Raw genomic sequence first — 25,338 nt, 5'->3', positions numbered from 1 at the left:
AATAATACAAAACCACTGCAAAAAAACTACCTTCCCAGACCCCTGACATTCATTGTCTACCTGAATTCATTATTCTATTGATACATAAATTAAAATACATGATCTCTTTAAGCACATAACAAGTGAGCAATGCCAAAACTTTAATCTTCATACTAGTTTTACATCTTGGGAACTGATCAGGCAAAGTTCCCCTCTTGCTTCCATTTTCCTTCTGCACTGTTAAACACCCTAAGCCCTTGCCCACGTGTTTTCAGCCCTGCAGTCTGATGCTCTTCTGGGTCCTTTGTTAGAACTGGACTAGCTTGGTGGGGCAGGCTATTATTCTTTCAGACAGCATAGAGAAATACAGAAGATGGCATTTAAATAAGAAGTGGTTTACAGTAGCACCACTTTCCAGTATTCTTAGCTCTTCTGCTTCTTGCTGCAGATCACAAACTGCTGGCATTAGAATTTGTAAGGCCATATTACAGAACTGCAGAATCAATATATTTTAAAAAAAAGCAAATTTACCGCATAGTCCCACAACTTTTTCTGGTATGAGAGGAAGAGGATTGCAGAATCCCAGACAGTAACAAATAGCAGAGGACAGGAAAGAAGCTCTAAAGAAAACTTCTGACTTTACTCAAAATATCAGGTAGTGCAACATTTTAAGCTAAATTTGGATTTTTCTGCATAGTCTTCCTCTTTTTGTCTTCTCATGACACAAAGAGGAGCTATATTCTATAATTCTTTCTACATTTGCCCTCATCTTGTCCCATTCATTCCGCACGCATAGAGAAGACGGCATGAAACTGGGAAAAGATGCAGGGCCAGTCTTCACCTTCTCCCAGTAGATTTAGGAGAACTTTCCTTTTGTTCAAGCAGAAGACAGCAATTAATTTTAAAGACTTGATTTGTTTATGCTTACACTTAAAGCATATCTGAATTGTTTTGCTTGCTTTTAAAACTAAAAGTAGTTTAAAAGACTATGTTAATTTTCCTTTTCAATATCAAATAGATTATGAAAAATTACAAACCACTAGAAAATGAAAATTTATGATAAAATTAATTTTTATTCACCTGCTTACACTTTTCCATATTATGCATACTGGCAAAGTTATAAAAAGGCTTCAGGGAAGCTTGAAACATGCTACATTTACTATCATTGGTATTCAAGATTGAGACACCTCAGTACAGTTTTGGACCTTAGACCCAGCCTCAAGAGGTCTAAAATCAGGTTCTTAATTCACTGTCCTCACAAGATTTGGGCCCTTCCCAAGAGACAAGTTCTGTCAGTATTTTCATAGCAATAAGTTGCCACTGCTGACATCAGACAGTTATTCTTGTCTCCATAATCACTGAAATATACTATCTCTACCTGAACTTCTTTAGCAGCCACTTCTTCACTAAAAAAATTCTTTTTCTTTACTTGGCTTCAGCAGAACTCTTAAAACAGGCAGAAATAAGTAAAAGAAATAAGTAATTTTTTTTAAAGTTATTTAGATACAATGTGCTGATCATTACTTGTTCTGGAAAGTACTTTATTAGCACACAGTGCTTTCAAGCAGAATGATTAATTTATTATTAAAAAATTAATAGTATTTCACAGGCTTTTACATAGGAATGTCAGCAGAGTTAGAGGGTCACAACAAGAGCTATAGGCACAGCTGGTCACAGACACAAAAGGGGGTTGCAAATTTCAATTGGGAAGTTATTGAACAGGAAAAAAATTGCCACCATGGCCTTACCACAAAGTCCTTCTGTCTTCCTTGTTGTGTTAGAGTGTAATCCATACTGTATATCTATGATGCCTGTAACATGAGCCCACTTGATGCTAATCCCAGCTGGGGTATTAACCACATACATTGCACCAGTATCCTGAATACTCACTCCTTCTCTGGAAAATGGTAATGGTTGAATTTCAGAATCCACAACTACCTAAAAGAAACCAAACACATTTTAGAGACAAAGCCAGACTGCAATGATGCATTTTATATGCATTTCTATTTTATAACAAAAGACTATTTTAACATCCTCAGCCACATATAACAGTCACAGTGCTTAGAGAGCTTCCCACTCATGCCACTTCCAAAAACTGCAAATGAAGTAGGCATGGGAGGAAAAAAATCTTTTGCAATTAGGGAAAGAATAAATCTTATCACATATCGTATGATGAAACAAAACCTCATTCCAATTATTGAAAGTCATCTGTTGTGACTTGTTACTGACTAGAAAGAAATGTATCTTAAGCATTTATCACTTCTAGGGTTCTAGGGTTTCTGGAAATATAGTCTCAGGCATAACTGCTTTTGTAGCTTCATTAAAATCTCAAAAGAACTTTAAAGTGACATGGAAAAATGTCATTAAGTGAAGCATGGCACCAGAAATGTAAATGGTTTGTTTTGCCTCTAGTACACCATGAATTATTGGGTAACTAATCTGCAAAAGTAATCCTAATCCTGTAGTGTTATATTTTAAATCGGATTTATCACATTCTACAACAAAACAGCTCTCCAACTATGTTTTAAGAGTACACATGCTGTTGATATATACTTACTTTTCTTGCTAAACGATTGATAAGTATTTGGCAAGTGTGTGTTGTGACATTTAATTTCTTAAAACAGAGCCCTGAAGTGTTTGCAGGTGGCACCTTGAAAGAAAAGCGACAAGGAAATTTAGTTAATATTATTTTTCTAATTCTGTGCCAGTGCTATTGGATTTTCTATATTAATTAAATATTTTTATATTACTGCATTTTAAAATCAGCAAAATAAGCAAGTACTTACTAGTTTTCTTATTGAATTTGCACTCTGGAAAACATTAAAAATCAATTAGAAGTTAGATAATAATCAGCAGCATTTTTATTTAGCAAAAATTAGTTACCATTTTCTTTGTCTTTAATGTTCTTCTACAATCAGCTAAATTATTAACTAATATATTTTATTTTAAATGATAAAAAATACACACTTTCCAGCTAATGTAGTGCATATGTTGAAAGATCCTTTCAAATTATATTTCCTAAAGAACTAAAGTTAGAACTAAAACTACAGACTTCTAAAGCTCATCTGCATATGTGTTCTGCATTCCCACCTCTAGACTGCAACCAGGAAATGAGAGCAATTTAATAGAAAACATCTGAAACAATGCAAGACTGTTGCCTTTAACTGTTGCCTCCTGAAAGGAGACATGCATATTGAGAAGTTACGTCACCTCTGATAATTTAAAAGGAATCTACATTTGAATTTCCTTATAACACAACAATTACTATTTAACTCAAGATAAAATTCTTTTATCTAGACAGCATTATAAGCATGCTTCTTGAAAATTAAATAACTTGGTATTTTTCTCTGAGTGCGGCTTTTATGTATGTTTTAATTAACATATTTTTGCATAATTTCAAACCTATAACACAAAAAAATTCAAGGAACAATTATAATTATTGCATAAATGCAAGAACCTTACCTGATTAGCAGGACATTTTTCAATATGAGCAACAATAATTTCTCCTGGTAACTTGACTAAAACATAGGAAGCCATATTGCAGAGGGCTATGTTGTTTCCATCAAATGTAATAACACTCAGTTCAGACAGTACAGAACACTGACCTAAAAAAGAACTGTCATTTAATGGGGTTACCACAAAACTGAATACAGGGTATTTCTAAAAACTTTCAGTTGTAGCGTTATTTGCTTTTGCACATACATTCATAGATAGATGACCTTGTTCTGCAGACAACATACTGAGCCACAAGCCTAATTAAGTGTTTAGGTTACTCAGTGGAAATTCCTTAACCTGTTTCTGAGTGCCCATGGTAGGGGAAAATGTTTAAATTGGTGAAAGTTTTTACTTAAGTCACTAAATTTTTAAAGTTACTAAATTTTTACTTGCCTGTTTTACAGGCAAGTTAAAGAATCTGCATGATGTGAGATAAGATATATGCATAAAAATATCTATATTTTTGCGCTGCTGGCAAAGGACTTATCTGTCTTATCTTGAAAAAATATGAAGTGGAATATTGGTTTCATTGATGCTGCAAGGTTTTAAATATGATTTCTCTTTAGCCTTTTTGTTCCCTTGACAGGCTCATCCACCAGTTTCTGCAGAGTCTAAGCATGAATAAAAACTGTAATTAGAGCAAAATGAAATATGGGGGTTTTGTCTTTTGGAAAAGCTTGTAATTAATTTATTTTTCTTTATAAAAGGTCGAAATCTGTTACGATTTCTACTGATAAAAATTCTGAAAAGTCTCAACTGAAAAATACTGGTGTTCATGCTGGAGATGTCATTTCAATGTTTTCATTAAAAAAGAAAAATATTTTCATTCTCCAGGATGTCAATTTAAAGGTACCAAAATGTTCAGTATATTTCATTCTGTTTTGCTGATGAATAGCTCTTTTTAATTCATTCCCATATTTAACCTCATATTCCCATTGTAACAACCCTTTAATTTATTACTTAACATACAGATAAAGGCTCCATATTTTACTTAAAAATAAAAGAGAGACTTACAGGGACATTCCCATTCTGGACAACAGCTGTCAGTGTTAACTTGAACAGGCATTCCTCGAAAACCACAATCTGGCTTCTGAACCTCCTTCGGGCAGTTCCTTGAAAGATTGTATAACATCCAAGCTGTATTCACACATACATACTGGCTACATTTGTCAACAGGTTCAAGGTATCTTGGCTGTCATATAAGGAAAAAACAACCAGAGTCAACTTTAACTTCATTGGCCTTATGAAGTCCAAGCCATGACTTGTCCACCCCCCAGCTCTGAGAGAGAATCAGCACATCTACTGGCCCCTCATCAGTTATTTTGGAATGACTTGTATTTCTGTGGTTGTAACCAGTGACAATGGTGCATGTCCATTCACCCACACCATTCCTGTTCCATCCAGCTTTGGTGGAATACCCTATGTAAAGCATTTTGCATTGAGGGTACATGTTATAATCAGTTATAATCTGAAGCATTTTAAGAAACATGCATAAAATCATGCATTCCCATAATTCTAAACTCTATGACAAAGAAACAAGTGGAAGAAGGAAAGACAGGGTAAGATTACTCAGAAACATCAAAATTCCAAGGATTATGGCTTTTTTGGCACCTCAGAAATATATTTAGCTATCTAGAAAACTCACATATCTTTAAAGCATTTTTTTCAGAGCAATACATCCAAGTTGCAGAATATACCAGGGCAGTGTAAGAACAGTAACGAAACTATCCTCTAAGAATAACTGAGAATTTCAAAACAGGTAAATTAAATAGAAAATATGAACTATTTTAAATCTTGGGTATTATATATGTAGAATAACAGAATAGACTGAAAAGAAATATATATGTTAACATACAGGGGAAAGTAAGACTGATCATACCACACACTCAGAAGATGTAGATATCAGTGTATGCATCATCGTGCCAAAGTAAGCCTTGTCAGCTACAGCCATCGTTTCTGATGAGGAAGGCAGAGCTGTTCCACCACTAGAAAGAGACAAATCTATTATAGCTCTGGTTTGCAGCTCTGTGGCCTCTGTTACACTAAAATAAGGTGTAATGGGCTTCTGTGTTGGTATTTTTGACCCATCTGATGTCATTACATCCAGGACTCCAGAAATAGAGATATTTTTGACTGAGGTTGTATTTCTTGAAAAAAGCAGACTCTGAAGTGCAGTTACTGGCAAATAAGATGGGGAAGATTTTTCATTTGTCGTTGTGTTTGTCTTGGTAGCATTTTTTTGCTCATGTGACGTCTGACCATCTTCTGAAATATCCACAGTTTTTTCAAAAGAAGTTGTGTATTTAACTTCTGATGCTATGTATGAGGTACTCTTCATTTGTGGTAATGGATTCGTAGTACCAGTTGTTTTGATTATATTAATCTTTGGAGTTTCTCTAGCGCTCTGTGAAGCTTGAGTTACTGCAGTTGTAAATAAAGATTTGTGTGTTTCTATGGTGGTAGGAACTGAAGCTGAAGCCATATAAAAATCCAAATTGACAACAAAGGAATCAGCAGTTTTTGTAGTAATCCTAGAGGCTAGGGTGGTGGTGCCTGAAGTAACTAACAAACTGGCTGAAGAACTAGGTTGCATTTTTGCATAAATATAAGGTGCTTTTGAGGATGTAGCATTCACTGTTGTGTTCTTGATCGTTGGCGTAGTGGATTCAGTGATGATTCCAGCTGGAATGGCTGACATTGTTCCATCTTCTGAAGAACTTACCGAAGAACTCTGTTTTCCTAGAGAAACATTCGAGATATGAGTGGTCTTAGGAGGAGGTGAAGGCATAGAGGGCTGGCTTTCTAAACTGATTTCAGAGGTGTTAGGAATTAGTAAAGAGGGTATTACAATGGATGTTTTTAGTGCTGCTGAAAAGTTGGTAGAGAGACTTATTTTTAAAGTGAATTTAGAAAAATCCACAGAAGTTGCAAAGTCTATAATTGGATTTTTTGTAGTTTGTTGTGTATCTAGAGATGAAACTTGGGTAGCACTTATATTTTGTGTTAGTGGTGATGTGCTACTGACTATGGGACTCAATGAAGAACTTGGAGTCTGAGGTGTCATGTAAGATGGTTCTGATGTTGATAACAAGGTTGTAAATAAAGATAATGACCTTGTAAAAGAAGGGTTTTTTGAAATGGAAGTACCTGAACTTTGAGCTACGGGGTCAGTTTTCAATTCTGTATCTGAACTTTTTGGGTACTCTGTAAGTTCTGAAGCAGTTATTGATGTAGAATTTAGAGGTAATACCAATGTCCTGAGAGGGAAGGCTGTAGACTTAACAGATTTCTTTGGTTTTTCAGAAATGAATGATAATGAAAAGAAATCAGTGTGCATTATTTGCTTATTTTCTGTTGAGGCTTTACTTACTACAGACTTATCAAAGATTGTTGAATTGATTAGAGGAGTGGAGGCACTAGGAGGTGCAGTATAAAAACTTTTGGAGGCAACAGTGGCACCTGCCATAGCTTTGGGCTTCAGAGGGGTATACAGAGAATGCACTGGTGTAGAGATTGTGCATGTTGCAGCACTTGAAGTGTTTTTAGGGATTTGAGAAACAACTTGAGGTGAAGATGCAGTCATTATTGGCAGAGCAGCAGAAATACTGCCCTTTTTTAATGGAGATGTCTGCCCAGGAACAGTCGTTGAAGTTTGCACTGAAGATGAAAGTGGCTTTGGAGAAAAACTGGTTGAAGAGCTAACATTTAATGCTATCAGAGAACTTTTAGACAAGGGTTTTGTTGTTTTGAAATATGAAGCTGTGATTAATTGAGGAACACTTGTCTCAGAGCTAGAAAATCTAGTAGTCATAGGAATTTGAGGAGTGGCTGAAGTCAGTGCAGAACTGCGTGCTGGGTACACCGCAGTTTGACTAATGCCAGACCTAGTTCTAACAGACAAAGTAGATATAGGAGAAGTAGATGTGCTTAATGTCAATCGTGGATCTAGAAGAAATGCAGATCTTGTGAAAGTCTCTCTGTCAGCCTGCAAGGCAGACAAAGACACTTCAGAGTGTATTTCTGCTCCCTTAGTATGACTTACTGAAGGACTCCTACTCTTCCCAATCCCTGCAGGCAGCTCAGAAGTAACCAAAGATATCTTGGAGGCTAAAGCTGTTAGTGCTGAGGAAGGTTGAACTGTTCCTAGCTGAGTGGTGGATGTTTCAAGTGAAAATGGAACTACCATTAGGGAAGTGGGTGTTAATAATGCAGAATGTGTTGGAATAGGACTTGCACTGAGCAGGATTGTTGGAGTTGTTATTGTAATGGGTAAAGTTATAGATGCATTAGAGCGGGCAGTACGTGATGCGACTGCTGAGGCTTGAAAAAGAATTGGAAAATCTGTTGAAGGGATGGGTTTGGAAAGGACAGTAGGGCTGGCTGTGCTGTGAAGTACATCAGAAGGCTCCACTGTACTTGGTAATGAAAATGTTGAATAGGTGGCTGCATTAGAAGCTTCCAATGAATAAAAGTCTGTAATGGACTGTGCCGACATATTCATTCCCCTTGAAGCTGTGTTTGCATTTATGGTTATTTTGTCTGTCACACCGATGAGAGTTGATGTATTCCTTGAAGTAACAAATACAGGGAGTGTCTGAGGAAATCTCTCTGTAGTAGGACCCATGTGAGAGATTAACAGTGAAGGCTTCCATCCAGTGTCTGATTCTGTAGGTGTCACAGGTATGCCTAAAAGGAAAAATGTGTCTTTAACTGTCTTTTATGGATTATTAGTAAAGAAAAATAGCAAATCTATCTTGACTCAAATCCCATTTAAATATTAGCAAATCAGATCTTGCCAATGGTTCCAGGTTGTCTGATGACTTTGAGGAGCTCAGCTGACTCAAAATGTTTTGTAATTTTCTCTGCAAACAAAGTACTTAATTTTTTATTATAAAGGATAATTTTTATTATTGGTGAAAATCTTTATTTTGCAGAGCAATTTTGAAGCAACAAGGCAATTCCATAGAAAATTCAGTAAATCCAAAAAATTAAAATATTTGAAATAAGTACATTACATCCTTAGAAGATATTGTACGAGATAACTTTGTACCCACAAATATCAAGCATAGCATATTTAATTCAAAAATTGTACAATAAGATACAGTATAAAAACTAAATGTTAATGTTAAAATAATACTTTATCCCACAGAATAAGGAAATAATATGGTATCTTTACACACCAGAAATTATGAAATAGATGAGCTGAATTTGTTAGTGGTGTGTCATCATCTTAAAAGACTGAATTTTTTGCTAAAGCTGTATTTCTTTCATTTGGAATCTCTCCCTTATAGATGTGTAATATACTAGCATTGTATAGTCAAATATAGTTGCTCTGAGTATAACATAATCACAAAAGATTATATATAACCCACTATTTGATAAATATGAGAATTCAATGTAAAATATAACTTTTTGAGCTCAGAAGCTGTAGTTTGGATGACTGGGAATGGAGTCTACATCCAAGAGAAACAATCTTCAACAGAAATATGTTCTCAGAAAGCATTTAACTTAAAAAATTTACATTTGGTTAATCCTTTCCTAGGATCTTGGAGTAATTTATGACAGTAGATCAACATAATAAAGTATACTCACAGTCTTCTGGATAAACACATCTAAGCGTGACCTCATCAAGGATCATGTTTTTGGGACAGTATGGCATGCATCCTTCAACCCTTTAAAATATTGTATAGTCAATTCTAGAGCCACAATAGAAGTATAAGTTAATTTTAAATTATTTTACTTAATCTAAACAAACCATTAGAATGTCTTATCAGAGTTCTGAGAACTTTCCAATGAAATTATGAATATAGCATTTTGAGGCATTTCAAGGCCATGAAGTTATTGAGCAGCATAATTCTATTTCTAAACTGTTAATAATTATTTGCATAGGCTGGTGAATATGATAGCTTTTTTCTTCTGCAAACAGGTGTAAGTTTAGACCCCTAAATAGAAAGGTTTTTCACAGAATTATGAACTTGTCTACAAGACTTCTGTTTTATCCAAATATGTTTATTTGAGATATTAAAATATTTAGATTGACTCCCTAAAACCTTTCTCTTGTGTCCTTCCAACATAGGAGAATCAGACAAATCACTATATTCCCATGTCTTTTTCATTCTGGGGGACTTTTCAATAAGAAAATCACGACATTAACAACCAGTGTTCCCATAAGGAAAAAGCTAAGAATACCAACAGAGAAAATTAGTCATATTAGTAGCATTACTAATCATAAATTGCATATGCCTAGGGAATCTGAAATCTAAAATATCCTTTATTTTCCACCACATTGTGCCTTGTGCTTTTAGGCGTGTTTTCTTTTAGTTTGCTGTGGTTTCATAGAGGCCAGGGGAGAACCACTGAGACAGGAAATCTGTTTACTAAATCCCAAGCTACCATCACCCCTCTGAAATCCCTCCCTTCACGCCTGTGGGCATCTCCCAGTATAAAAGTTCCCTCTTCTTGCAGGAGAGGGCGTATTCCTCCCTTACTATTCCTATAACTTTTGATCTCTGATATATAAACACCAGAAAGATGTAGTTGTTTTAACATCATGGTGTGCTGGTTTAGGATGCAACTATAAATCCACAGAAGGAAATATCCTTTATTTAATTAAACAGCTTTCTACTTGACCACTACCAGAAGCTAATCCTCTGGGCTAAATACAAACTCTCTTACTCTTGTGTTGGAAAACACATCTAAATGGGAAGACAAACTGTGGGAAATGAGAGGCTCGGGACAAATGTTTTCACATAACTTTTGAGAGTTTCTCATCAGGATGATATTGAAATCTGGATAGTAAAACTGAATGGATATTGCAGCAGCAGTGATTTTCAGAGAGGATATGGTATGCTTATTACAAAAAAAAATACAGTAGCAATATGAGATCACTTACAGAGGAAGAAATTTACATGCTATTCCTTCAGGATCACTACATGTCTTAAAACAAGGATTAGCACAAGATTCATATCTCCATTCACACATCCTTCTGTAAGGCACAGAAGCACTGAGTTCTGAGAAGGAAAGAAAGGGGGTTTCTATGATTCAATTGTCAATAAACAACTTAAATTTACAACCTTTTCTATAACATACATTGGGATCTTTAGATAAATGAAAAAATGAAAACCAAACAGACAAATTTTTCATAACTTTCAAATAAGTGAGACTTTGTTCAGTTTCAAGTATTTTAAATTTGTTCAAGCTAAAAGAAACTTCAAGATTTGACAGTAAAAACAGCTATTCAGTTTTACAATATAATCTGTTTCAAAACCTAAAAGGTCACGTAAACATATTGAAGATATTGTTGGTAGCAGATGCAACACAATTACCCAATTAATTTAAAAGAATAGATATCTATAGATTACTAATGACATATTAATATACATCATTTTGTGATATGCCACTTTCATTTTGAAAGAGCAAGCCAGTGAAAATGTGGTTCAAAGATAAAGTTACCATCCTATTTGCAAAAGTTAGAAAATAATAGCATTTTGAGATAGAATGGAAGACAGAGAGAAATTAAAAATAGGATAAATTATTTGTTACTATTTCTGATGAAATACAAGAAAGAAAATGATCTGAAGACAAGCAGAAAAAGAATGTTTATCACTGAGGATTATGTAAAATTTACCTTCAATACTAAAGCTACTGAAATGTTTGAATTCTTCTGAGCCATCATACTTTTCCACTTTAACACTGGATGAAGTGAGAATGATGAAAAAGCCTTTTTTACTGTGCAGCTCGAAGGCACTGAGCCCTGGACTCCAGAGACCCTGGTGGTGGAAGAAGGTGGCTCGTCTCTGAAAGGAGGCATTTGCCTGCCACTGCTCCAACCCGATGATTTCATTGTCATGTACATACAGAAAGTAGTTTGGTCTTTCAGCAGATTCAAGGGAAACAAGAGACAGAGCTTCCACAGAAGAAAAAAATAATTAAAATTGTGAGATTTTCACAGAAAACAACTTATAATTGAGATTAAATCCTATATATTGGCTGCTAAGTGGCTCCTTTTAAAAACTGTCTTTTCACAAAAAAAAAAAAAAAAATCAGCTTTATGTTGCACGAAAGAGACCTAGAAATGCAGTGCAGGGTCTAAAAGAGACTCCAAATGATCATATAATCCAGAACCATCAGGGAACTTATCAGTTAGATAAAAATTGCATTCAGCCAACTGCTACTAACCTTCAAATATTATTCCTAAGCAGTCTCAGACTGGAACTTGCATATCTTGGGAGTTTTTCTCAAGTTTGGACAAAAGTCTCACAGCTTAGCAGGGCCAAAATTTCATTAGTAAATAATATCACATTGTAAGAACATTGAGGTCATATTTTTTTTTATATGCAGTCATGTCCAGAAATACTGTAAGAAAATCTATGGCCAAATAAGAGACCTGACCTCTATTTGCTCTACCCATGCCACAAATCAAAAGTGAAAAAGTTCTCTGAAAATGTAAGGCTTTATAAGAAAACTGACTTCCTACTTGATTTTCAACTTGAATACTGTCTTGAAGTTCTTTAATCAAGAGGAATATTATCTCATCCCTCATTTCCATATGTGTACTGCACAAATATAATGAATTATTTACTTCCACTTTACAGACGGATTTGACAAGACTGAATTGATTCTTCTGTTGTATGTATTTTTCATTTCAAAATCACATCTAAAAACCTAATTTTCCCATGGCAACAAACATTCAAATGTTTGTAAACTTAGTTTGAAATTTTTCTGTGGAGAGAGCCCTTCTTTATGTTGATTTTTGAGGGTTTGTGATTTTTTTCAACACATTAAATTATTTGAGAAAGTAATGACAAAATCTTTATTGATTTAATTGGCACAGTCTTCACATATGTGAAGAAAGAAAAATATATAGAGAAGGAAAAATATTTAAACATTTAAACAGGTTTATTTTTGTTGTATAGTTTGGGTAAGTCTCTGATAAGTAAAAAATAGAGCTTAGGATTAGCTGTTCACTTAAGAAACTACCTTCTATGTTGCACAGGGATGCTGCTTGTTAACAATACAGAAATAGATTGATCATTCTGAGATGCACATTTTCTAGGTCAGGAAAAGTAACAAATAATGTGGAAACACAAGGTAGAACCAATTTTACTGGAGACAAAAATATCCTGCATTGACCTTCAGTGTTGATATTTGCTAGACACTTGTGAAAAATTCACCAGTTTCCAGTTATACAAACTAATTGGATTTTTTCACAAAGTTACTCTATTCACTTGTATTTTGCAATACTTCTAAAAGAATTTTTGAAAATTCAACTTTAAAGCTAGAAGTGAGGTTTTTCTAATATTAAAAAATTCAAATTTAAATCCCTCCTTTATTTGGAAATTGGCCACTTATTCGAAAAACTAAAAATATCTCAACTACTTTAGGACATTTAGAAGATGCAGCAAAAATCATTCATATAGTTTGACATATATATCTCACCATTAGCAAAGCTGCTGAGAACACTTACATAAATCTTTATCTTTGAAAAGACCTGGAGTTATCATGAAACTGAAAATTACATTTCCATGTGCTCCAGTTCTAGGCAAGGGAAATATCCTTCTGCTGGATACATTAGCCCCTATTATTGTGTCATTCACTCCAAAACTTGCCAAAATATAGGGTCCTTCACCAAGACCTACGGGAAGAAAAATTTTCATTGCATTATATACAAAACTTAAGTCTTAATTTTCCACTTGGTTCCACTTGGTAGTGGAAACATGCATAACTCTGTCCTTGACTTTAACCCTGGCAAGCAGCTAAGCACCACCTGGTCACTCACCACGCACGTCACGAAAGAATCAGAGGGGAAGAACTGAAAAAACTCATGGGTGGAGATAAAGACAATTGGATCATGGTTTGGTTTGAGTTTTGTTTATAGAGAAATAAGGAAAAAGAAAAGCAAACCAAAGAAAACAATTGCAAAAAGAAAACAAAGGAAAGTGATGAAAAAGCCAAAATTCTTCACCATCAGCTGACCAACATCTAGATGAACCCTAAGCAAAACCAGTCCCAGAAAACTTCTCCTCCAATTTCTATTGCTGAACTCAACATCATGTGTTCTACAACATCCCTCTTGTCAGCTGGGATCAGTTGTGCCAACTCTGTCCCCTCTAACCTCCTGTGCAACCCCAGCTTGCCTACTGGTGGATCAGCATGAGAATTGGGAAAACCTTAATCTATTTAGCTAAAACACCACTGTCATCACAAATATAAAATATATTATTACATTCATGTTAACTATATGAAGAAAATTAGCCAAAACCAGTACTTCTTCCTACTTTTTCATAGAATAATTAAGGCCAGAAAAGACCTTTAAGACCCCTGCCATGATGTTCGCCATTAAAGCCATGTCCTCAAACTTTTTTGAGCAAGATAAAATTCCCTATTACAAAGTAATTGTGGGAAGTGAGCTATACCTAGCAAGATGTACATGCTACTACTGTAGTAGGCCAGACTGGAGGAGAAAAAAATAACCTCTGTAATGATCCTCATTATAAGATGCAAGTCATCCTTGTCACCAAAAAGATACATTGAAATTCTGAGTCATTCATTCATTGCAATTAGTCAAGGTTCCCTTATCAATATCTATTGCTCCCATGTATGTGCACAGTATCCAAATACTAGAGGAGATGACGCTGGAATTCATTCTGTGAAATGAATACCACTCTCATTCTAAGGTACTGTTCTTTTTACAGTGCAGTATTGAGAGACTTGTGCACAAAATCCCACAGCACATCAATGTCCAAATATTGTAGGACCCAGCTCTGAAATTTACAATTCAAACACAAGGAAATGTCCTTCTAAAGCTTCTCCCTGACTGCTACCATATGTTGTAGGATGATGGATCAATCCACCCCCCACACTGAACATTATGAACTTATTAATGGAGGCACTAGGGATTACTAGGATCATTCAACAAAGCTGGGCCACTAACTTTCACTCATTAAAAATAAAAGTAATGTTAAAACTATGTACATCAAGTCAAAGAAAAAGCCCATAAATTAATTGAGTTTTTTAAACAAGAATATCAAATAGGATACATACCTTGGTTGTAATATTCACAATCATAAGCTAAAAGAGAGAGAAAACAAGCATATTATTATTATTGTTGTTGTTGTTGTTATTGTTGTTGTTACTATTACAATTATTATTAGTAGTAACAAGAGAATCCAAGTATTTCTGCACCCTAAAACTGTAAAGCTCACTTTCAGGAGAGGAAGTTTCATGTCCCACAAGATACTTCAGTCAGTGATTTTATTTTCTTAGACTTTTGACAGCAGAACTGAAGCAGGAATTATTTTACAGCTAAGAACCCTTCTTGCTGTCAAAGAAAAGAACAGACTGGGTCCCTTTGGAGCCCTACACAGAAAAATGGACATCCACCAGTGCCTTTCCCACAGTCTCTGCACTAACACACCCTAAGCACAGCCAGCTCTTTTCAGCAAGACAGTGAATTTGGGTGTATAACGATGACACAGCTAACACAGAGACAGCTTGAGAGATGTGAACTATGTATATTATCCACCTGCTTCTGTCATATTTGTATAATGGGGCAGGAAAAAGGCAGAGATGCCTGTGAGATGAGCTCTGGAGCGCGGCCAGCCCAGGTACATACCACAGAGCAGAGGAGATCGCCAGTGAATCGCTGCTCCTTGCTGGCAGCACTTGTGGGCATAAGCTGCAATACTGGTACACAGACACTCACAGTCCCCACCAAGATTGCAGTTGCATGTATCTGTGTGACAATTTTTGATAAAAGAAGTCACATCAATCTGGGAGGGGAAAGAACAAAAACAGCTTGCTTAATTGCATGAGCTGTACAAATTCCAGTTGCAGCAGGAGTTTTACTTCTGGACTGACTGAAAGAATTAAACACAAAAATAAGGTATTTTCCAAAGTTTGGGCATATTCCTACACACTTACATATACACTTCAAATGATCAGCTTATAACTAAGTTAAAGGTCAAAAGAAAAGTTCAATCAGTGATTACAAACAAACATGCTTGTCCACACACTTGCCGTTCATCAATTTTAAAGAATTATTGAAGCTGGCAGTTCTGCTTTCATAAGGCAAATACTGCCATCTGTAGTCATCCTGTCAGTTTTGCATGAACAACAACAAAATCAGAGCTGTGACTCCCATTACCAAGTTATAAAAGTAATAATTTATAGAGGGGAGATTCCCCAAGGAAAGAAATCTTGGGACCACTTGTGACAGTGCAGGAAAAAAAATATTTCTGCACTTATCAAGATTTTAGTATAATTTGCCCCCAAAACTTCAATAGATCAGAAATCCATGTTCTCTAAAATCCTATCACAATATTTCATTATTTTACATGATATACTATTTCTTGAGTTTAAATCATCTTTTTTTGTAATGTTGAGCAACATTTCCAAAACAGTGTTCTTACTCAACACATGGAATGTTTAAAGCAATGCTTCTCTTCAGTTTAGTCTCTGGTCTAGCTCAGCTGTAAAGCACTCAAATGGCACACGTCAGATTACAGAAATACCACCACAGTAACAAAGCACTACTTATCTAACACGAAGACAGCTTCTCAGCTGGCAGTTGCTAGAAGCTGGCAGGGACTGGATCAAGGGCAGAGAGATGTTATTGTGCTTTCATTCTTTTTCTTGTTTTGAAAACAGGGATACCACTGGGGATGTGGGGGACACACATGAGAACTAGCTCCATTGAAAGTGACAGTAGTAGCTTTGTAGAAATCACCTAACAGCAAACTGGCTCCAAATATCTCAATCTGTCCTTTATGCCTGCAGAACAGCATCTCTCCATGGGTCAGCAATATCCTGCTCTTGTGACAAACTGGGAGCCCTAGGCCAAAGTTCCTGCTGAGTTCAGGAATTAGGAGGAATGCCCTTTTTTCTCTGTGGTCAAGTTCCTCAGACCCTGATGAATTCAGTGCTTATCTGGGCAACTACAATCCATCAGTTGCTGCCAGGCAGAGATGCAAGATTTTGTCTCCGTACAAACTGGTATTGCAGCCTGAGTTGAGCTGCAAGGCCACCTGTCCCCCAGACAGGAGCTTGCCTGCATGCACTGCAGGATCTTCCACCCACACAGCAGGAGCAACAATAAGCACGTTGGAAACACCCATCTATGTTTTCTGTTCTTTCCCTGCCCCCAGCATCAGTCTCTGCTCGAGCTTTTTTCTTAGCACTCTGTTCCCCACCCAGCAGTTAGCTGCACATGCCCTTGATAGGAGGTCACTCTACATTACATTTGCAGGAGCTGTACTTTCACATGCTGATTAATGGGTTCTAAAAGGACATGAAAGATGCTTGCTTTACAGACCCTCCCATACAAGATAGATGCATACGTGCAGAAATACTTGACTACTAATTAAATCACATGTTTTGCACCTGGCATAGATTTTTTTACATAATTATGCTAAATTTCTGGCATAATATTTGCAAATTCTAATCACAACATGGATAAGATATATAAAATGAATGCTCAAGAGAAAAGATCTTTCTAAGTTGTTATAATAATACAGTTTCTTAAAGACTCTCTAAAGTTCCATTTTTTATTTATTATTTGCCACTTTGAAAATACACTCATTGCTATGTTCTCAGGCACATGCTCCAAAAATTCTTTACATAGTAACTTAAGTCAACATTAATAAATCTCTTGGGTTAAGCTACTGCAACCTCCTTCACAGAAAAATTCCTAACCATGTTGATATCCAGCTTCAGTCCTGAAAGTCAGGAGGTTCAGCAGAGACAGCTAATGATCTCATTTAGTATTAATAATAGTGAAGAAATTAAGAGACTGAGATGAAATGTTATAGTGGTTCTTGCTTGTTCAGGTGTAAAGAAGCACCTAAATACCATTGAGAGGCTAAAATTAGGAATAGGGAAAATGTATAAAACTTGTCTTGCATCGATAATGGGTGGATTAAAATGGAATAAAAGGTTACCATATAAAATAGTGTTGTCCCCATCTTGTCTAGACTGAACTGAAGGACATTCTTGTAACTCTTTTAACTCATACTCAGACAGGTATTGGGAAAACAAGGATACCAAACCTCAGAGTTTTGATAAAAACAGATGATAAGCTGCCAAACAATTAAAAATACCAATAGCTCAAAAGCAAAAATCTTGTTCTGTCATATTTCTTTCTATATAAAAAAGAACACAACAAAATAAAACCGTTTAAAGTAAGCTGTAGGTGCATTACACATACGCTTACTTTAGAAGTAATCAGTTTATACAAATGTACAATTTGTAAAACTCAGCTACCTATATAGATAAAAGGTATAAATAAAACCAAAAGAGACTAGATTATTCAGTAGACTAATTCACAACTCTGTTACCACTTTTATGTTTAGATTCCAGTCTTGAAAGGAACAGGGAGCTCTGCACAAATATAGCCCACCCACACAGAGATACTTGCAGGGCTTTACTCTGTATCCCCACATTCAGACTGAGGGTACTGGAAGGAAGAAATTAATTACTGGAATTTTAATATTTTCATGAGAGCAATCTTGGATATTTAATAAACTTACCACATTGCGACAAGGTGCAAAAAGATCACTGTATAGAATTGAGCATTCCTTTTTTGCATAAGGGAACTTGCTCTGATGTACTTCACATGGTCTCAGTGTTTCGTTTGGGCTCTTACACTTGAAAACAAACACAAAACCCACAAATATTTTATAGGTAGGTGTGTTTATCACAGACTCAGGTACACCATATCATATAATTCAGTACTTTCATAATCAGAAAATAAAAAAAATTCAATGCTATCTTCTTCTTCTTTCCTTGATTTGTTTTTATAATTGAAAACATTTGCACCAAAAAAGAATCTTTTTTTTTTTTTCTAAAGCACTAAAATGTTCCTGCTGTCTGCTCAGTGCATAAAGACAAAATGTTTTCTTTGTGACACATTAAAATCATTACCAGAGCAACCAACTGTAACATCACAAACAAATACGTGGTCCAAATCCATCCTGGGTGGCTTTCACTGACTTTAAATGGAGTCATACTACAGATGGCTTTAGCCCTGTAAGTTCAAATAAAGAAGCAGTGGTAGGAAGGGAACAATTCATTAAAATATAGAGTCAAAGATCATCATGATAACTCAAAAATGGGTGAGATACAACTGCATCGCTTCTAGGATCTCTGCAAAAAGAAAAAAAAAAGAACAGAAAAATATCGGAAAAGGACACAGCTCGGAGAACACGAGTTCATCTGAAACCATGCTGTGTTGGTGCAGCAGGCAAGGTGGGTGTATTGCACCAGGAAGGTGTGACAATGAATGCACAGGCATTGTCAGGGTGTCCCACAGCAGCCTTAGCTCCAGTGCAGCCACCCACCTATGCTGCCCTCCTGGGCAGGTGCTCAGACACTTCTGTGAGGATATGTGCTGCCACGCCCAGGAGGAGGAGCCCTGGAAGCATCTCCTGCTTCACAGTGCTAATACAAGCACATTTCCCACTAGCAGAGCTGGGTTCTAGGCCTCCAGCTATCAAATACTCCTTTACAGTATGTTATAACATCCTACAAGTTAATGTGCTATGCAAACACTATACACCTTTTTAAGGGAGCTGCTGAAACAGTAAATTGAAAAGAGAAATTCATGAACTTGATATAAAGTATTCACACGTTTGTTTATGTAGGACCTTCTAGATGAGCAGTATAACTCTACAAATTTGCCTTGATTGCTCATAAAATTTAAACATTTTATGTAGAATAAAATACATCTGAAGGGAGATATTGAGACAGAGAAGCCACAAAATCTTTATTGCAAAGCATTCTTCCATGAGGCGAGAGATATTTGGCCAATTTCCTGCTGTGTCAAGGAGATAACAGATTAAAAACTGGTCCTGACAGACATCCAAAGGGAGTGAGTTACTAATAATGATTTTTCAGGAGGTCCACAAGGCTATAAAACTTTACATTTTCTCAGCACAAATTAATGAAATACCTATTCTCCAGTGTTATAAACCAGAGTTGCACCATAAATGTGTGCTATAAACCATTTATAACATCAAATGGTGTTATAAACCATTCACTCCCTACACCATCCTCCTACCTTCTCCTCAGAAACCAAGTTTCCATACTGGGTTCTGCCTGTTGCTGTTCTGAGCCTTTTCTGCCCACCCCTTCACCACCTCTGCTTTGTCAGTTTACTCTGTTTATGAAGTGCCACCAAAATAAATCTTCATTTTATTTTCAGTGTTCAGGAAGAAACTTTTCTAGGCCTCTTTTTTCCAGCATTCAGATTCTGTTTACTTTCAGTATCCTGATGCCTCCAACCCCAGAGAAATTACAATTGTTTTTAAAATTGGGGTGAATCAAAAATACTAGAAGTAGCGTACCTAACTTTGGAGAACACTGAGATGCAGACAGCTATAATTGTCTTACACAGGGGAAAACATATCCTTTGCTAAAGAGATTGTTTGGTATAATTTAAATTCTGTATCTGTTTGCTATATTATATTATTAATACATTTCATATCTATAGACACAAAAATTAAAATATCCTTTTATACAGTGACCATAACTTTAGAAAATACCTGTACATCATGTGCTTACAATGTGCTCATTTACAAATTAAAGTTACAATCTTTTTTCTCTACATTTTTATTGGACATGGGACTTACCTGTCCTAATACCCAGCTGTCTCCAAATACCTGCGCATTTCTCACCTCCATGTTGTTTGATGTAGTCAGATCATTTGAAGTATATTTGTCAAAATTTCCACACAAGCCTGCCAGTTTGCCCTGAAAGAGAAAAGAATTTTTTTCATAAACTTACAGTCAATAATTGGCACAAGTGACACACAGGGAACAGAAATTTTTTTACGTAAAAAGGGTGAATGTAAATCTGACTTATCTTTGAAAGTATCTGACACTCTGCTATGCCTGCAGTTCCATATTGCAAATATCTTTTAACAGAAATCAGTGTTTTTCTTCTCATTTTCCAGAGCCTCTTCTTACTGCCTGCCTGTGAAAATGGACTGGAATCTAGTAATATTTTTTCTGAAATCTCAGTAGTGATTCCAGTCCAAAAGTCAAAAGTTCAGGGGAATTACCTCATGATTTTGAAGCCTGACTTGTTGTTGTCATTAAAACTTGCTGCCCCTAATTTTAGCTCACAATAGCTAGAGCATTTGTAATAGCAATTATAAAAGAGACGGCTGCAACTTTCTTTTCTTGGGCATATGCTGCTGATGGAAAAACTATGTATACATGCATACATATATAAATATATAGGAAAATAGACCTTCCTGCACAACAATAAAAAGTAGAGCTGGATTTTTAGGGTGTTGTGGCTCACACTAATGAGTTCTTTTTTCTTAAGGTCTGCTGCAGACACCTTACCAAACTGGAGGCTCTGGAAGAAACAGTCATTGGAAACAGAAAGAACTGGATGTATTTGTGTTCCTAAATGCAACCTGTAGAATTCAGCTCTGCGCTAGCTTACTCAAAAACTGATGACCTTTTTTTTTCTCTATGTGTATTGATGGCTGATAAATCAACTTGTTGGTGAATTGAGAATTTTATGGCTATTTGGACAGAAGCTTATAATAATTGTCCTTTAAAACCATATTAGATGGTCATTATGGCTTTGACTTAGACTTCAAAAAATCTGATACTGTGTTCTAGCCTAGCATGCTTTTTTTTCGTTTGCTGAATGAGCCCCATACACGTGTTCATGTTTGAAACAAAGAGTAATGTAATTCTGAATTGCACTGATATGGTTAATCTGCTAGCACCCAACGGCTGAGTTGCAGAGACACCAAATTAGAGGATATAGAAATGGAAAAGAGAAGAGGAACTGGGAAAAAAAGGAGCCTTGAATTCCTCCTTGCATTATGACTGAATCCTGTCACTACATATCCATTAGGTTTAAATGTAATTTTTTTCTAGATCTTTTTCTGTATTTTGTCTTTTTTTAATTAAAGCCAACATGTGACTCCATCTGTTCATCCCAGAAGCCTCTACTACATCCCAGGCTGCAGTTCCAGCATCAGTCTAATGCAATCTGTACTACAAACTTGCCATCCTCCATGTCACTGGGCGTGGAAGCTTCTTTCACATTGGCTCTAGCCAATGAAATCATGCAGTGAACTGGGTAACTCAAAAACTAGCCCTCCCTTCCAGCCCCCAAAGTTATCTTTGAGTCAGAGCTGAATCACTGCGTATCTCCAAAGCTATGTGTATCGAGCAACAGAGGGAGCGAAGGTGTAGAAACCACTCCTCCTCTTCAGAAGTTGCTTTCTCCATCTCTTCTTACCTGGGAAATACTAACAGCTGAACAAGCTATATCACTGGGAAACCTAGTCTTGAAGAAAAACCTATCACAGTTATTCGATAAAAGATCACATTAGGAATTCAGAGAATCTACACAAAATCTCGGGCTTATATTTTGGCTCACCTTCCATCGAGGTCCAACTTTTACATGCATCATTGTCTTCTTATCCCACAGAATTGTAATGTCCTGTTCTGGAAAGTGTATCACAGTATAATATCCAGCCTTCCAGAGCTGATAGTTAGATTTGTTTTCTTGTGCCCCTAGGGTCTTCTAACACAAATGAATATTAGTTAAGATCTGCTAAAGTAATGCTACCAGATAACAGCAGAATATATATTGAAGAATACTTTATTACTAGAACTGTTGTTTAATGCTTTGATATTTTGTCTTTTCAGTCATTCAAGTTTGCTTTATACTTTGGTTTCTCTTTCTAAAACAACTGGAAAGAAACTCATAAGTGCCAGTATGTTTCAACTCCTTGAGACTTCTGGGCAATCTTCTTTGCATGACAGATAGAACTTGAAAAAAACCAATGGGGGGAAAAAAAGTGTGTCCTGGGACCTGCTGCTTTATCCAGGCCTAAACACTTGTACTACATTAACTCAGACTGAGAGATGCTTTCCAAAGACATTCTCCTTTAGAGCTGTAAATTTGCAGTGCTTATCTTAAAGGACAACCAAAAAAGGAAAGAAAATAACTAACCTGCTTCTCAGAAGGTTCGCTAAAATAAATCTCAGTGTCTCCAACAGTGATGAAAACATTCTTTGAGCAAACAATATCATTGTCAAAGCACTTTTTGTTCTGAGCAATTATAGATATATTTGAGTTATCTGTGCTCTGCAACATTAAGAAGAAATTATTTTACTGATATATTCAATTGCGGTTCACTCCTGCAGATTTACTTTATGCTTACCATCACAAGAAAAAAAGAAAATATATACTTTAGAATTTACACACATTTGAAATTAAATTTAAGCAAGTTACCAAATCAGGAAATGCCTTTTTAAATTCAAAACTGAACCCACAAACTTTGGAGTTAAACACAAGGAGCCATTATGTTCCGCTGTGACTCCTCTTGTTGAAGACTTCATAAACTCAGAGGATCAGGCTACCCCTAAAACAAGAGTCTGGTTTAGGCTTTTAAAATATGCTTTTACTTGGAATCTAATATTTACAGCACAGTGTGGTTGTTGAAATTGAGACATGCTATAAAAAGAGCTTTATTTTTAAACCAAGGTACATGAGATCAAGCTGTTTTCTTGTTTCTAAAACCAAGAAACCTTCCATCTGTCAGTAATAGATAGAACAGTTTCTGTGCCACCACACATCAAAATTCACAAAACCATATGAGTCATACTAAATGTTATTGGAGGGGGTAAAGGTTTCTGCCAATATTTTTGTTTGTAGGGTGGGGCTTTTTAGCATTTAGAAGATTTGAATACTTTGTTGTCCTGATTTACTGGTGGTTCAGTACTTCAAACTCAAATGTACTGCCTTCCCAATCCCACTCCTTTTGGCTCTACAGCCCATTCATTACTTTTGCATACTAGGCACGAAAAAATCACCTTTGCACCTTGGCTCAACACATCTGTTTATTCACCTACAGCTCCTGTGCTTCTTCTGTCTCCTGAGGGAAACATACATGTACCTTGTAATTCCCCGAGCTAAGATTTTACTTGAACAAAGGAGCTGAACTGTCTTTTCAGTTGCTAACACTACCACAAAAAAAAAAGTTGAGTTATTCCTGTTATTTCCTATTTTAATTTACTTCCCTGTTCTTTTCTGTACCAATCCTTTCAAACAAACAAGCAGACATAACTATAGCAATTACTTGAGAAAGTTAACTTCATAACATTCATATGAGCCACTGTTAATATTAATATGAGACACTGTTTCTGAATCTGGTTCAATTTTTAAGTAAATTCAGTCCTACAGTCATTGGGAACCTGAGACAGACATCAAATAAGAATCTTGGAAGTGGCAAGTGGCACCCACTGACTAATCTAATCTTATATGGGACACTTGGGTAGTGCTGGGAACAAAAAGGTTCTCTTCTTGTTAAAACTCTTCTGGCTCTCACCCATTTTTGAACATACTCTCTGAGACTGTGTTTAGCTGAAACTAATTGGAGGTGCTAATGGGCATGGTGTGCAAGATGGAAATGGTGGCTCTCAGCATCTCCCCAGTCCTGGGAACTACTCTTGGCTCCCAGCAATGCTCTTGAAGAGCTCCACTTGGCCACAACAGGAGGCATCCCTTGCCTTGGTGTCTGTCCACAGCATCTCCCCCAGAGCTTCGCTCCCTCCTGTGGTCAATGTACCATTGCCCTGCTCAGTGTACCCCCAGAAGTTGCTGGCTACTTACTCCTAACTATTTCTTGCCTGTCTTACATTTGTACTTTTATTTATTCTGTGCTCTTCAGAATTCAAGAATTAAAAACAAATAAGTAATTTTTCCTCGTCAGTGAGAAATACTGCACGCATGCTGTAGGAAGCAGTTTGTGTATTTTTTCTTAATAAAAGTCATCATGACCAAACTTTTTAAAGAACTCTTTCAATCTAAAATCAAAAACAAACCCAACCCCAGATGATGGAAAGCATAGAGGTATTTTTTTGCCACACAGAGGAGGCACTACTGTTTTGCTCCCCTTAGTCTAGCATGGCCCACAAGCCAGAGGATGCTGCTACCTGGCATAGAAAACACTCTACAGCAAACGAGTGCTTGTGAATGTGATGAGCACAAGCTGTGGGAGACTGCCTGCAAGCTCTATGTTACCCTAATGCCAGGGATTAGGAAACAGATGGTACTTGCCAGCAGTTAGCTTGGAAGGCAACAGCTATGGTGGGCAAATTTATTCCCTAACTGCTTAGTTGTAAGGGGGTGAAGGAAATCAGATCTCCACGATTTAGCAAGGGAACTCAGTTTAAAAGTATCAAAAGCTTCAAGGTAAAGTGAAGTTCGTCTGTTCCATTCTATTGTAAAGTTGTGTTAGGTTGCACTCAAAATAAAATTGGCCACTACCTTATTGGGAAATACACTTTGTTTTAATTAAACCAGGCCTGCTGCTGAAGTGAGTACCAACTATTCCCCTCCAAGACAGATAACAGCCCAGAGCATTTTTTGATTTATTGGTAAATTAAAAAGGAGACAACCTAATTAGTTTGGTAGATAGGATGCAAGCTGATACATTGTGTGCTGGGCAACAGAAGAGTGAGAAAAGGAGTTCCACCCCACCACGGCTCAGTGCAGAAAAGGACTTTGCTTGCAGTCTTTGGGGTCTATTTTATGCCTAGGACATTGAGGGCTCTTTTCATTGCACAGGTCACTCCTCTTCAGTTACCTTAGTCTCAGCAAAAAGTGACACTCTGAGTTAATAGGGAAGCAATGTCTTCCCTGTAAGAAAAGAAATTAAGAGCTTGATTTTAAACTAGGATAGTTAAATCAGGCTGATTATCCCACAGTAAAAATACACCTTTTTTGGCAATGAAGACAAGTCCGTGAGGCAGCAGCGGGTAGCTATATTAGCTATGCTAACTGAAACTGCTGCCTGTGCCTTCTGACAGTCCAGGCCAATCCCTTCAGCTG

At 36.4% G+C, this 25,338-nt stretch overlaps 1 protein-coding gene across 1 annotated transcript in view; it reads right to left on the bottom strand.

The window, feature by feature from the left end:
- Positions 1–25,338, bottom strand: part of OTOGL (otogelin like) — a gene marked incomplete at its 3' end in the record, with an annotated part of 88,768 nt that overhangs the window by 18,529 nt on the left and 44,901 nt on the right. Inside the window, exons 26-42 of the mRNA XM_084205440.1 lie at positions 22,456–22,590; positions 21,877–22,023; positions 20,100–20,219; positions 18,000–18,116; positions 15,089–15,245; positions 14,518–14,544; positions 12,941–13,108; positions 11,102–11,380; positions 10,367–10,484; positions 9,067–9,146; positions 7,891–8,160; positions 5,354–6,213; positions 4,489–4,666; positions 3,442–3,584; positions 2,766–2,789; positions 2,537–2,629; positions 1,728–1,917 (exon numbers count right to left, since the gene is read on the bottom strand). Of these exons, the coding sequence (XP_084061566.1) occupies positions 1,728–1,917; positions 2,537–2,629; positions 2,766–2,789; positions 3,442–3,584; positions 4,489–4,666; positions 5,354–6,213; positions 7,891–8,160; positions 9,067–9,146; positions 10,367–10,484; positions 11,102–11,380; positions 12,941–13,108; positions 14,518–14,544; positions 15,089–15,245; positions 18,000–18,116; positions 20,100–20,219; positions 21,877–22,023; positions 22,456–22,590 (3,106 nt within the window). The remainder of the gene's footprint in view (positions 1–1,727; positions 1,918–2,536; positions 2,630–2,765; positions 2,790–3,441; positions 3,585–4,488; positions 4,667–5,353; positions 6,214–7,890; positions 8,161–9,066; positions 9,147–10,366; positions 10,485–11,101; positions 11,381–12,940; positions 13,109–14,517; positions 14,545–15,088; positions 15,246–17,999; positions 18,117–20,099; positions 20,220–21,876; positions 22,024–22,455; positions 22,591–25,338) is intronic.

Source organism: Fringilla coelebs, assembly GCF_963513975.1.
Source record: "Fringilla coelebs genome assembly, chromosome: 5".
Lineage (NCBI taxonomy): Eukaryota > Metazoa > Chordata > Aves > Passeriformes > Fringillidae > Fringilla > Fringilla coelebs.
This window is presented reverse-complemented; position numbering and strand designations above follow the sequence as displayed.